Here is a 15,097-nt window from a genome sequence, read left to right as displayed (position 1 = left end):
CTTTTAAAAAGATTTATTTTAGCTAGTTCTGTTTTACATGATAAAGATGTACTTGGTGGACGTATTAATCAATATGTTGATGTCACTGAATTTACAATACATCGTTTACGTATAGAATATATTCATGAAAATTTAATCAATAATAATAATTTATTAAAAAATTCTAATGAAAATTATTTAATCAATATTAATCAATCAATCAATAATCATTATCAATTACCAATACGTTTAATTAAAATAGGTAATCATTATAATCAGAAATTAACCAATCAATTATCTTCTAAATTATCTTCATCATTATCATCATTCAGTTCGAATCAATTTATTAAACCGTTACGTGTATGGATTATTGGACAATATATTGGTAATGTTAAATTATATTTATCACCAATTAATAGAAATTTATTAAATACATTTATACCGCCAGGTTTAATAAAACAATTAAAAGATCATACATCAATACAATTACATAATGATAATCAATCATTATTATTAAAAAATGATGAACAATTTAAAGAGCCAAGTATAACTGTTCATGTTACAGATGAAACAAGTATATGGCCTGTTGGATTATCTGCACAATTAGTAACAGGTTAGTTTATAGAATCTGTTTTGTTTGTTTGTTTTTATTATCTTAGGATGAGATATAAAATTAAATGGTGGTTGGAGGTAGTCGACAGGAAACCCAGGTTTCGTGTTACTTGGCACTCGGTCGCGGCCCGGATAGCTTAGTGGTAATATCTCTAACTGTGAAGCTGGGTGACACGGAATCGAATCTGTCAGGGAGCACCAGTTCTCTCAAGATTACAAGTACACCTTGCTGACGAGTACCAAGTAACACGAAACCAGGGTCCAGGGTTTCCTGTTGACTACCTCCAACCACCATCTAAATCTCAATACATAGTGCCCGCAGTGTCGAGTCACCTAGACTAGTGGCCACATTGCAACATGATCGATAGCATTTGATCTGCACTAATAAGCACTAGACAAGCATGACATTGATCACTAACCACCCAGTGATCAATCAGTTGTGATTACGAGATATAAAAAAAATTGGAGAATATGTTTAGATTCATTGTAATGTTTGTATTATATTTTCATAGTTGGGATTATAAAATGATCTTAGATAGATTATTACCGAAAAGCTGAGAGTAATGTATTAATTCCTTATGCTCGACTAATCAACTCATGTGATATGACAGTTAACTAGAGATACCAATTTATACGATCAGAATAATGACGTCTAAATCGACACGAATACCCTAGAGTTCTTATTAGTTCACTGAGAGTAATATCGGTGAGATTATAATTTATGGACAAACCAATCCAATTTGGGATAACAAGTCTTGAATTTTTGAGACAGATTCATTCTCCAAATTAGTTAAATAGAGTTTTAGCGTCATAGCTGATGTCAGTTCGTGATGAAAATCTTAAATCTAATTCTTAACCTTAACCATCAACCGTAAATCATAACTCTAATTCCTAAATCACGTTTATAACCCTCATTCGGTTATGGTTATTAGGTGAACACTCTCGAAGTCGGTCTAGCGTCGCCTAAATATCCTCCATAAATTATAGTCTCACTGTAATATCTTCTCTTCAAACCCAGCCAGTTTAGTCCGGAATGTCAGTATCAGCCTCCGCAATACAAATCATATATTTTAGACATATTGGGTTTATATATAAATAAACCAGACAGCATCAAATCATGAATAGAAAGTAACAATTATGCAAGATGAAGCCAAAACGTGACTGTTACTAATAAATTAGGAATATTTCAAGAATAGTGAATTATATGATAACAGTCAACAGGTTAAATAAAAGCTTATAATGAAAGAAATATGAATATATATATAATATAGTTACTTAAGAGTTAAACAATAAGAATATACACACAATATTAGTTCATAAATAATTCCTAATGGTTATTATTTATTTATTCTCGTTCGGATATAAGACACCGGATAACGATTTCATCCCATTAAGGGTGGGAATCCTCAGCGGTTTGTATCTGAGACATCTCACTCGAGGATCAGATCCAGGATCTCTGTTCTCTTGCGTGAACGCTCAGTTTCTGGATCACTGAGAGGGCATCCAACGACGCATATATATATTTATATATATATATATATATATATATATATATATATACATACATATTACCATCGAAGTGAAAATAAAATCCAACATAGGGCCTCCTCGCGGAGCTATTGGGTAGTAGGGTCAATTTTGTTAGCTATCTTAGACAGTCGACAGAGATCGGACTAATCCATCACTCAGCTGTAAATCAGATTAAACGGTTTCTATTCTCGAGGCTCTCTAAAAGTCTTTTGGTGCTACCTGATATGTATGATTATGTACATGAATTACATCAGTCTGGACTAGTGTGGTTTGTTCATGTAGGTATATGCTATGGGTACACTCGTGAGTTAGCACAAAAACGTAGGCTGAAATATTTCTGTCTTTCAGATCGAGGATATAATGAAAATATATGGCAGCAAAAAATTCAGATAGGTGATCATCAAGCTTCCTTGAAAAAGTGCTTATGCTCAGTTGTATATCATGAAGTGCAGAGGCGAAAGCCATCGTAACAGTGATATGCATGTAATGCGTTGTATCAAATACGTTCTCAGGCAGCAGTGACCATCTACCCTTACAGCTGGATGAATATATCTGTATGTGTGCTACATATTGCATGAATGAAAACTCGTGTGTTGCTGGTGTGGATGTAACGTATATTTACCCACAGGTGAATTATACCTCTATGTATACCAATGGATAAACAGGTGAGAACTTTTGGGTTACCGGTATGCATGTAGATGAAACATGCTCATGGTATGACGCCCACTCACCGAGACCTGGAAGTAACAATTTCCATCTAAATTACATCCACATGGTGGGTTTTTGAGCGATGAGGAATAGAAACGATTTCTAGAAAACCCAATCAACTTTATCAGAAGATTGAAAAATTTTGCATAACATAACAGTAACTAAACAGAAGATTAAAGGTAAATTAAGCGACTGTACGAAAATGTTTCATATACAAATATAAAGATAATATTTGGTATTCCATGGTCTCCATTGGGAGGAACAGGCGTAAGTGAGTAATTAAGTAATTGGTATTCCCATTGCTTTATCTGTATATTTTGATGAATTCTAAAAGTATAGGTCAAATTCGTTGAAATTTATTAAGCAAACTTGAAAGTTAAATTTGTATTGATGATGTAATTAGTATCGACTAAATGATTAAATCAAATCAAGTTTATTATTGATTTCGTTAATTATTCGATTAACCATAAGGATTAATGTTCAGAGATACGATGGTGTATTTGTTTTGTTACGCTTTCATTCTTTCGTGTTAATTTAGTGTGCACAGATCTCAATGTTTTTTTTTTAAGTATGAATTTTCAATGTAATAGTAATTTCAGTAGTTAAGATCATGAAGTTAGACGACCACGGAAAACTTGGAAGTACTAGACGTCCGTTTCATCCTGTTATGGAACTCCTCAGCAGTGCGCATCCACGACCTCGCCTGGCGGGATTCGAACTCAGGACCTATCGTTCTCGCGTGAGGCAGGATCGTGATACACACAGCTGAGGAGTCCTAAAGTATGACGAAACGGTCATCCAGTGCTTCCGAGTTTTCAATAGTGGTCCAGCTTCAACTGACTCATGATCTCAACTATTGAAATTACTACAATCTCCACAAAACCCCTTTTGATACTAATAGTAATTTACTTATATATAAGGTGAAAAAAGGATAATATATTTCATTGACTCATATTATTGACGTCATAACTAGAATGTATCTGTATAGTTCATTATGAATTTCGACTAGTTGTATTTTCTTCCGTTAATTTATTTTATCTATTGAAGTGTTCTTGTTAAATAAAATATTGAGTAAATGAACAATATGCATCGTTCTTTCGCCCAAACGAATATCAACTATGTAACAATTAGAATATTACTGAACAATGAAAAAATAAATTTTATCTTACTTTAGAACTTCACAGAGGTATAAAACAACACACCATTGAATTAACTGCTTCTATGAATCCAGTGTTTGTCTTGCTGTGCTAATGAGGTGTGACAACTTGGACCAATGTGCCTGGTCGTGCGTTGTAACTGACTGACTGAATTATTATCAGTGAGTTCTTGTTTCGCTCATTGAACCAATCCATTATTCAAATATTTTCATTAGAACTTAGTGATAGATGCCATCATTAGTTTGTATAATTCTATCAATAAAACACTGCCTATAGAAATTGAAGTTAATTTTGGTCTATTTACGAATGTCCGTTTTATAGTAGAATTATCAGAAGACCTAAGATATTAATGTTAGGTTTATTATTCAGTTTGTATTTCGATTTTGGACACCTATTGTATACGGGTAAATACTTAGTGTTATGTGATCTTTTCTTAAGTATTCTTTATAATCAACAGAACACTACATGGAAAGCTGTGTTATTCTAACTATTTACTCCTGAATATTGAGTATTTAAGATAATTCCAGAGACATTTACTTTCGTACTTACCAACGGTATATGTATACTTATACGAAAAACATACTAATTAAAAAACCAAACAATAAATATCTTTCAAATTGTTCTATTTTTATTATACTTACTTACACCTGTTACTCCTCGTGAAGGAGCATAGGCCGCTCACCAGCATTCGCCATCCAACCCTGTCCTGGGCATTTCTTTTCAGCTCTTTCCAGTTGTTATTCATCCTTTTCATATCTGATTCTGTTTCCCGACGTAATGTGTTCTTTGGCCTTCCTCTTTTCCGCTTCCCTTCAGGATTCCAAGTTAGTTATTATAAGTAGCATAAATTAAACATAGAATTGAAGTGTAACAGCGTGAATTTCATTGTGTTTAATCATTTGTCATTGGTAAGATATATTCATTATTGAAATGACTAAATAGATTTTTTGAATAAAATCTACCAATAAGTTTGTTACCACTTAAAAATTCATCAGTTCACATATATATTGTGACAACAGAGAGGATGTAAAATATGATCATTTATGAAAACTTTATTAAACATATCAATGGAATTCTTATGAATAAGAAGTATCAATTTACTAATTACTTATTCATTCATTCGTTTATCCCCTTTAATATATATAGATGTTTTTATTGTGTAAGAATGCATTCTTTTAACTACTTACGTAAACCATGTTACTGTTGTAACACCACTGAGTAGGCATCTAACGATGTTAATGTCCAACTTCAATCGATCCAGTTCAATGGTTTGAAGGTTAAGTGTTCACGCGAGACTATAAGTCCTGATTACGATTCCTGTGTGCGGAATCTTGAATGCGCACTGTTGAGCAGTACCATACTAAGATGAAACAGTCGTCCAGTGCTTCCAAGTTTTCAATGATAATCTATTTTAAATTGACTCGTGAATTCACCGATTAAAAATACTAAAATGGATTTCGTATATAAAATCTATTTACTAATACATGAATTATCCTTTTTCTTCTTTAATAGATTTCTCTATCTCTGTTAGTCATTCATCCGGTATGGATGATACACATCAAAGAACAAGTTCAACGTTATCATCTTCAAATAGTAATAATAATAATAATATTGATAATAATAATAATAATAATGATAATTTATTCTTATCATCATCTACAGAACGTATGCCAATTCTATCTGGTGTTTATTCACTTAAAGTTGAATTAAAAGGTAGTAAATTAACTCATAGTGGATCAATTAATTCAGAATTTAATCAACCAAATATAAATACACATAGAAAAATGTCAATATTATCTAATAATAATAATAATAATGATAATTATCATTTTAATAATAAAACAAATCAATTAAATGCAATTACAATGGGTAATCCTATTGGATTTCTTATTGTATGGATACATTTATCTGATGGTTCATCTATTTTATGGAATCGAATGACTGAGGTATGTAATTTATATAAATAGTACAATTAATTGTTGTGCTAGTAAATTTTTTCTTCTTCTTAAAAGTACTTAACGGAAGTGTACTACAAAGCAATAAATGTCTGAGCACTGGAAAACCATTAGACCCTTTCAAATCTGCCTGCTGTTCCGTTTCAACGACCTTGAACGGCCTCATAAGAGGAGGTTATTCCGTATTTCAAATACTGTGGGTTTGTTGGGTGTCTGTTGAGTTGCACGAATGCCAGGTGTTCCCATATTTAAGTGGTCTTTTGCTGCAGCAAAACTACGAAATCATTGCGAAGAACATTGATTTGACTCTCTCTGTCTTGTAGTGCACACGTTGGATCGATTGTTGCTTCGTAACTTCCCAATCTCCCCATTTTGGGGATAATTTTGGTTGGGGGCGTCCTGTTCTGTTTGCCTGGAAGCAAAACGTATTGCGAACAGATGTAACCTGAATCGTGGATAAATTGGGACATGCCGTTATCTTTGCCGTCATGTGCTTCCGGCATATATAAGAAGACGAACTCCTCCAGGCAAGCTCGATCAATTACGAAACATAAACTGTATAGTTCATCATGATGAATTTCACTTGCCTGAGTTTGCATTGTTACAAATAACCATATTAGGCTGACTAAACATTTACCCAGGTTGTAAACAACAAATACGCCAAATTACTAATAAACTAAAATAAAAGTTATGTAACAAGCACAAGCATTACGAAATTTGTCGTGTGACGGAAAAAATGCTGTTATTAGCTGATAAATAACGATATCTCAAAATCCTCGACAATCTGTAACCTGTGCATGAAAACCCATCACTTAACGTCCAGACCTTTCCAAATATCTGTTATCTTGACATTTAATATACTACTCTCTATACAATTAGTCAATATGACCATTTGCATATAGAGAAAACGATTGATAAATTACTTCTAAAAACTGTTTGTTTCAAAGAGAACTTTTACTTTGAGTAGCATAAGACAATGAGATTCCGAAACAAAATCTATTTAATGATTTAAAAATCAATTTGTAAACAATACCCTTGATGTCATCTTCCTGACCATGAAAAGTGATGCTTCATAATGATCTATATTCTGTGGTACTTAATAAATGTGGAGTATATTTTCTGCAGATAAAAATCTAATGTAAGGTATAAGTGATTTATTTCTATTCATTAAACATCAAAGCTTTCTATTAAAGATTCAGAAAATTATAATTATTATCTAACCACAAAACAAAACGGGTATTTGAATTATGCTAAAAATAAATTCACTAATTTTGGGTAATCAAATTTTGTTGATTAGTATCAATTTTTAGCAAGTTAGCGAGTTAGTTTTCTACGGGATAGGGTCCCTAAACTTATGCCTAACCCTCCTTCTTTCTTAACCCGGACTTGAGACCGGCAATAATCTCTGAAGAGCTGCAGGTGGAATTAAAGTTTTTTTGTCAATTCAATTGAATAATTTAAATCAACTTACTTACTTACTTACGCCTGTTACTCCCAATGGAGAATAGGTCGCCGACCAACATTCTCCAACCCACTCTGTCCTCCGCCTTCTTTTCTAATTCCATCCAATTTTTGTTCATTCTTCTCATGTCTATCTCCATTTTTCGGCGTAATGTGTTCTTTGGTCTTCCTCTCCCCCTTTGGCCTTGAGGATTCCGTGTGGGGGCTTGTCTTGTGACGCAGTTGGGTGCTTTCCTCAATGTGTGTTCTATCCACTTCCAGTGCTTCTTCCTGATTTCTTGCTCCACTGGAATCTGGTTTGTTCTCTCCCATAATAGGTTGTTGTTAATAATGTCTGGCCAACGGATCCTAAGTATTTTGCGTAGACAGCTGTTAATAAACACTTGTATCTTCTGGATGGTGACTTTCGTAGTTTTCCATGTTTCCGCCCCATACAGTAGAACTGTCTTGACATTTGTATTGGAAATCCTGACCTTGGTGTTGGTTGACAGTTGCTTTGAGTTCCAGGTTTTCTTCAGTTGTAAATATGCTACTCTTGCTTTACCGATCGGCGCTTTCACATCTGCATCAGACCCATCATGTTCATCAATGATGCTGCGCATATATGTAACGGTTTTCACATCTTCGAAATCTTCTCCGTCAACTGTGACTGGATTGGTGCATGCTGTGTTGTATCGAAGAATCCTGCTTTTCCCTTTGTGTATATTAAGACCTACTGCTGCTGAGGCTGCGTTTTTTTAGCGAGTTAGTTTTCTACGGGATGGGGACGCTAACCCCATGCCCGCCCCTCCTCCTATATCCAGGCTTGGGACCGGCAGTAGCCCCCGGAGGGACTTCAGGCGGAGTTCGTGATGATGAATTTAAAATCAAAGCATAATTTATATAATATCTGGTTCCCTAGACTTGTGTTAACATGGCAACTTGATCAAGACATTTTCCATGAATACTGCTCTCAATAAAAATTTTTTATTTTAGTTTTCGGTCAGTCTTAATTTTGCATAACTTCCTTTCATTTCTATTTTGTAGTTTTGTTGTATTGTATAAGTTATACAAAGCCCAGTTGTCTGTTCCAGAAATATAACAGATGATTACAATGAAACTATCAAGTGACATACTTCGTTAGATAAAACAACTGATTAGCATTTAATGAAAGATAGATGTATCAGATAAAGCAAAAGACATAACAAATAATAGCACCGGACAAAATAACTCTTTTGATTTATGTGATTTCTCAAACACAGGAACTGAAATAAAACATGTTACTATAGTATGATATGCAAAATATACAGTCATTAGTCATTATTTATGTTATCCATTTTAACAGATAATAAGCAATGTATATAATGATGTTTTATGCTTGAATGAAAAGTTTACATCTTTCACATAGACGCCTTCTAGTTATAATGCTTAAAATTATGTTATTAAGATAATTATATTCAGTCTTATTGTCATATAAAGCTATTATAAGTAGTCTATTTAAATTAGTATTACGACTAATAAACTAAAGCATATCCAAAGAATTTCTACAAATAAACTAGTAGCTTCTTTCAAGATGTTCAAGAATTTCAAGAAAGAGGTAGTAGCTGGTGGAGTTCAGACATATTAAAAGTGACAATGTTTTCACCATTGGTTTGGTTAAAACTGGGCTTGGACTAAAAGAAGTCAGCCCAGTAGTCTAAACAGTTAAGCATTCACAGCTGAAAATCCTGGGTTTTTACATGACATTGTCTTGAATGTATACTGCCAAGAAGCGCTATACTAGAATGAAAAATTTATCTTGTACTATTTGATCCTCAGTTATACTCTTAATCAAATCAGTCTCTAACAAATGTTACTATATAAAAAACAAATCAATCAGCTCATACACCACATACTACTCGAAATTTTTAAAAAGTTAAATAAATGAATAAAATCACACAGAGAGGTTTTGTAGATATTATGATAATTTAATAATTGAATTCATGAATCGATTTAAACTAGACCATCATGAGAAACCTGGAAGCACTGGATTGCCGTTTTGTCCTAATATGGGACTCCTCAACAGTGCTCATCCAAGATCTCAAAACCTATCGGTTAAACAATATTGTTTATATAATTTCAACAGTTGAGATTATGAGTCAACCGGGTCAGTTGTGAGGTAGTAATACACTGATGACATTAGTGGATGTGTCGCTCAATTTCGTAGATTAGTTGAAGTTAGACATTAACACCATTGGATACCGACCAGTTCAGTGGTCTAGTTGATCAAGCGCCTGGCGCGAGACTGATAGGTTCTGGGTTCAAATCCCTCATGGCCGGGTCGTGGATGCGTACTGCTGAGTCCCACAATAGAATAAAACGGCCGTTCAGTGGTTCCAGGTTTTCCATGGTGGTCTAGCTTCAATTGACTCATGATCTCAACTGTTAAAATTACTACAATCTCCACAACACCCCTTCTAATATATATTTTCAACTTAACAACTTAATCATCATCACCAACAGCAACAGCAACTACAACATTCAAGAATACAATTGACAGAAAAACTAATTTTTATCATCCAAATTTTTACAACAAAAAATTTCTTTCAATGTTCTGACTTCTTTTTTTTTCTATATCAAAATTGGTTTCAATTTAATTAAATCTACGATCAATAATAAACGGATTGATCAACCAATCAAATGATGACTGATAGATAAAAAGGAGGAAAAAATAAATTTAACATTTATTTTCGATGAAATAAATTGTATATAAGAATTTATTGAAATGATAGAAACAATTATATATATATATATATATATATATATATATATATATATATATTGTTATTTCACTTGTATCTTCCCATTGTTATTTAGGACTGAAATTGATCACTCTCTTGTTAGCATATTAACATCCTGTACGGATTGCTTCGATATAGCTTTATGAGAATAAATGGATAGTGGCTAGTAAGTAGAATCCAATTTGACGCGTGTTTCGTCCTATTTGGGATTTGTCAGCCGGATGTATCTGCATCTTAGAGTTGATGTTCACTCCGGGACTCGAACCTAGTACCGTCCGATTCAAACGCCATTGCGTTATCCACATAGCTACTGAGTCCTGTGTTTGAATCCCGGAGTGAGCATCAACTCTGAGATGCAGGTATATCCAGCTGACGAGTCCCAAATAGGACAAACAGTGTGTCAAACTGGATTGTACTGCTAGCCACTATCCATCTTTGCTTATATATATATCTTCAAGAATCAATGATCAATATGTTTTTCTTTGTAGTCAGTTACTAAGATATTTTGTTTGTTTTAATATTCACAAAATTGATACTTACTTACTTACTTACTCACTTACTTATTTACTTACTTGCGCCTGTTACTCCTCGTGAAGAAGCATAGGCCACTCACCAACATTCTCCATCCAACCCTGTCCTGGGCAATCCTTTCCAGCTTCTTCCAGTTGCTATTCATCCTTTTCATATCTACTTCTATTTCGCAACGTGATGTGTTCTTTGGCCTTGCTCTTTTCCACTTCCCTTCAGGATTCCAAGTTAGGGCTTGCCTCGTGATGCAGTTTGATGATTTGCGTAATGTATGTTCTATCCATTTCCATCATCTTTTCCTATTTTACTTCTTCAGATGAAAGCTGACAAAATTGATATAATTGGTTATTTTATGTCAATTGAACTCGTACTCAGCGAATGAAATCTCGTAATATTGTAATCTATCAAAGAACAATAATAAAACCAAACATTACTCATTTATAGAAAAAAAAACAGAGTTTGACATTAATGTATCCACTAGTTTAAGTTTGTGGTCGTCGGTATTCAATATAATCCTTAAACTTCGTATACAGTTCGTCCTGCTAATCGTCACTAGATAACGCCCTAATGGTGTATTATTCAGAAGGCGAGTATAAAGTGTTGATTAAGTTTATTATTGCATCATGCATAGATAACCAAAACTTACAGGTACGCTAAACAATCATGAAAGAGTAGTGCCAAAAAGCAAGTAGACAAACGAAATAAATGAATTATTGAATAAATTAAGCGACTAATAATAAGGCTAGTAGAATGAATATATGCGTAAGCAGTAGGCAATGCTCAAGCATACATATTCATACAATTGCAACAATAATAAAGGTACAATGGTATAAATAAGTTGTTATTGTACGAATGATCTTATCCTTTAAATAAATTAACAAAAGAGCTTAACTAAATTAAATGTGAATAAACTCAATTGCACATGAGTTGCTATAAGTTTTTATGACTTACATTATTATAGAGAATATACTGTACAGTAGTCCTATTCATAATACTCTCTGATTATAATACATGATTTGTGAGTATTGTGGAATGATTGAGTGAGAAATCTCGTGTTCACTGAGATGCTTTATTGAGGATAGTAAATTGAATGATCAGTCTGCGAATCTATATCTATTAAAGTAAATAGGTTTTGTTTTGTTTATGACTAATCACTGCCTACTCCAACTTATATTCTTGACTTGTATAGAAGTTTGAGGAGGATTAAACGTAAACGTAAGACCAATCCATTAATGAAAACAACCTAGTTAGTCTTTAAGATAACCAAGATCAATATGTTGATTGGTAACGTTTACTGACATGGCTCAAAATCAATCACAATGAAGCAGATTGATGCATTGTTTGTCTTTTATTAGATCCTGAATTTTAATTTTTAACATACATTAGTTACAAATAATATTTGAAATAAGACCCATGTCACTACAATAAATTCTAAATCATTTCATCTAAATCCATCGGTGAGTAATTCAATCCAATAGAAAAGGTATCGGTAACCATTATATTACTGAGATGAGATAAATTCAAACCATTTAGCATGTAGTGATAGACTTGTATAGACGTTTTGTTGTTTATAGTTAAAATAATATGTGAACATTTAAGAAAAAAATCTCAGTCATACATTTCTCATCACTTCATTTCTTTAGATTTATGAACGACTATATGGAAAGAATAAGATTCCAATGAGTTTATCAATTAAAAATTGTCGACCTGATTTATTCTGGATTGAAACTAGTTCACCTGGATTAGTAGAAACAAAACAACGTTCTGTAAGAGGAGTATCTCCAACTTCAACTATTTTTTCATCAGAATCTCCTCAAATTTTATCGAAATCTTCATTTATTCGACAAAATAATAATCGATTTCTTGGATTATCTCGTCGTTCAGTACGTATGAAACCACATTTACTTCGAATTGGTGATCATTCTACATCACGTAATCAACAAACATACAGTAATATGTTACGTAATGGAATCGTAAAGAATATAACATTAATTAATGCAAGTAATTATTGGTCTGGTCCAATAGTATGGTTATTTCAAAGAAAAATCAAATTTTCTGGTAAGGATATTCTTTAAATGCAATAAAGTTATTTCTACTAAAACAAGAGTCATGAGTCCTTGATAAGATTGTTTTGAAAAGATTCTTGACTGATCAGCTCAATTTGTTATTCATGTACATTTATGAAGAGTGTTGTTCTTCCCTAGTATATCAGCTTTGTTCTTACTTTTGACACATTCTTGACCTTTTAAAATTGTGTCTAGGTTAGTTTATGAAGGTGTGTTTGTTCATGAACATTAGTTCAAACATGCTGAAAAATGAATTTTTAAACAAAATCTACCCGATAGCTAATGGAGCTGAACATCATGTATACTAAACTTTAAATCAATATACCTGTCTATATTGTATAAATATCTTAGTATCTTTTATTCCATACACAAGAACTTATACTGCAGTTAAACTAATTGTCTTGTCCAAAACAACGTGTTCTTTACCATGATCAAAGGTGGACAGGCATCCCTTTCATGTTACCACCAACTGTGTATACAAATTCACATGTATCTGTCAAAGCAGTTACATTGGTAGAACAGAAAGGAGAACCTACGTCCAATTCAAAGAACATATTCCGAAGACTGTAAGATCTAATGGATTAGAAACATTCAGCAGTGCCATCACAAGACATCTCCTTAATACAGGACATGTAGTCAATACACTGAAGTCTTTCAAGTTGATTAACAAACAATCAAACTTCGATCTATTGAAATTTACCGAAGCGATTGCATTCAAACATCGAAAACCAGATCTATGTATCGAAAAGGAGACAGTAATAAATCTTTCTTTGCCCTGATAATATGAAACCTTTCTATTTATTACGTCGTTCATTATTTCAACTCTTTCTCAAGTTTAAATTATATCATTGTCATTGTTTTCTTCAATTCATAACTGACTGATTTCAATATGGTATCTTTCTTTATTACCACTAATCTATTCCAAGTAAGTTCATTACATAATCATCTGATTTTTGTTAATTCCATGGATTCTAATCACTATTTGAATGTTCTGTAACTTTCCCTCTCACGCTTTATTTACTTATCTGAAACAAAAACTTGTATGACTTTATTAACTCTATAGGAATCTTCGCTACATCATGATACACATGTATCCATCCATTAATCACCCTCCTATTTAAAAGTATATCTCTAGTGAACAGAACACGAGTGGGGACAACCGAACGTATTTCGCACAGAATTACAGAGTTACTCGCTAAAATAGAAAAACCATATAGTAAACCGTGAATTTGCACAATATTAATCCATCCTATCAAACCGGACTGTTCCTGTTTCAATCATCAATCCATTGTCTCACATTTCATTATTCATGCGTTTCCTTACAAACTGCATTGTGTCCCGCGCTCTTCCTTTTTTGATCTGCCCTCATCTTCTGCTGCCAGACATTCGGTTTTTTAACTCGCGTCATATACTACTTACATCAATAGAAATAGCACGCACCACATGTCAATATCTGTGATAACTTTGATTTTCAAATATTTTAGGTTGTAAGCAACTGATATGAACCTAATGGAATTAAATGAATCCATTTATTACTCTGTTTCAATCTTTGTTCTTGTGATCTTTTATTCCATGATGGGATATTAATTATTAATTTCATGGAAAAACTGTTACAATCAAATCAATTGATTTTTATCATGTTTATTTCTAAGTAAACTATAAATGCCAAACAGTATTATCACATTTACAGAATAGATGGAATGCAATTAGCAATGAAATTCATGAGAGATTTTTCGTCCTATTTTAAGACTCATCAGTTGAGTATACGCGTACCACGTATTGATGTTTGTTCTGTGATATGAACCTAGTATCTAATGCTTCAACAATCAAACGGGTTATCCATTAATCTGTTGAGTTTCAGATAGTCCTTAGCTTTTGCAGCGGGTATAACGTTTTTATCATTATTAATAAGGTTGTAATTATCTTGTTATTCGTATTAGGAAGTGAATTTCGAACGAATTAAAAGAAGGAATATATGTTTTTGTAATCGCGAATTATTTTAAAAGTTAATAAAAGTTAACTTTTGATTTGTATTGTAATCACATATGGTAACTTATCAAACCAATAGTCATATATTCCATACGAATTCTTTATATAGATAGATTCAGTTAAGTCTCATACATAAGAACTCTTTTAAGCATTATAAGCAAATATGGGTAGTGGCTAGCAGTAGAATCCAGTTATGACGCGCGTTTCGTCCTACTTGGGACTGGTCAACTGGATGTACCTGCATCTCAGAGTTATTATTCACTCTAAGACTCGAACCCAGTACCGTTTGCTTCTAACGCCATCGCGTTATCCACTTACCTACTGAGTCCTGATAGCCACTTGCTTCTGCAATG

The 15,097-nt window shown here is 33.1% G+C and overlaps 1 protein-coding gene across 1 annotated transcript in view; it reads left to right on the top strand.

The window, feature by feature from the left end:
• The window catches only part of MS3_00005862 (uncharacterized protein), a 95,015-nt gene that overhangs the window by 56,472 nt on the left and 23,446 nt on the right, over positions 1-15,097 (top strand). Inside the window, exons 7-9 of the mRNA XM_035729497.2 lie at positions 12-592; positions 5,499-5,932; positions 12,333-12,747. Of these exons, the coding sequence (XP_035586598.2) occupies positions 12-592; positions 5,499-5,932; positions 12,333-12,747 (1,430 nt within the window). The remainder of the gene's footprint in view (positions 1-11; positions 593-5,498; positions 5,933-12,332; positions 12,748-15,097) is intronic.

This window comes from Schistosoma haematobium, chromosome 3 (assembly GCF_000699445.3).
Source record: "Schistosoma haematobium chromosome 3, whole genome shotgun sequence".
Taxonomy (NCBI): Eukaryota; Metazoa; Platyhelminthes; class Trematoda; order Strigeidida; family Schistosomatidae; genus Schistosoma; species Schistosoma haematobium.
The sequence above is the reverse complement of the archived record's forward strand: the minus strand, read 5'-3'. Positions and strand labels throughout refer to the sequence as shown.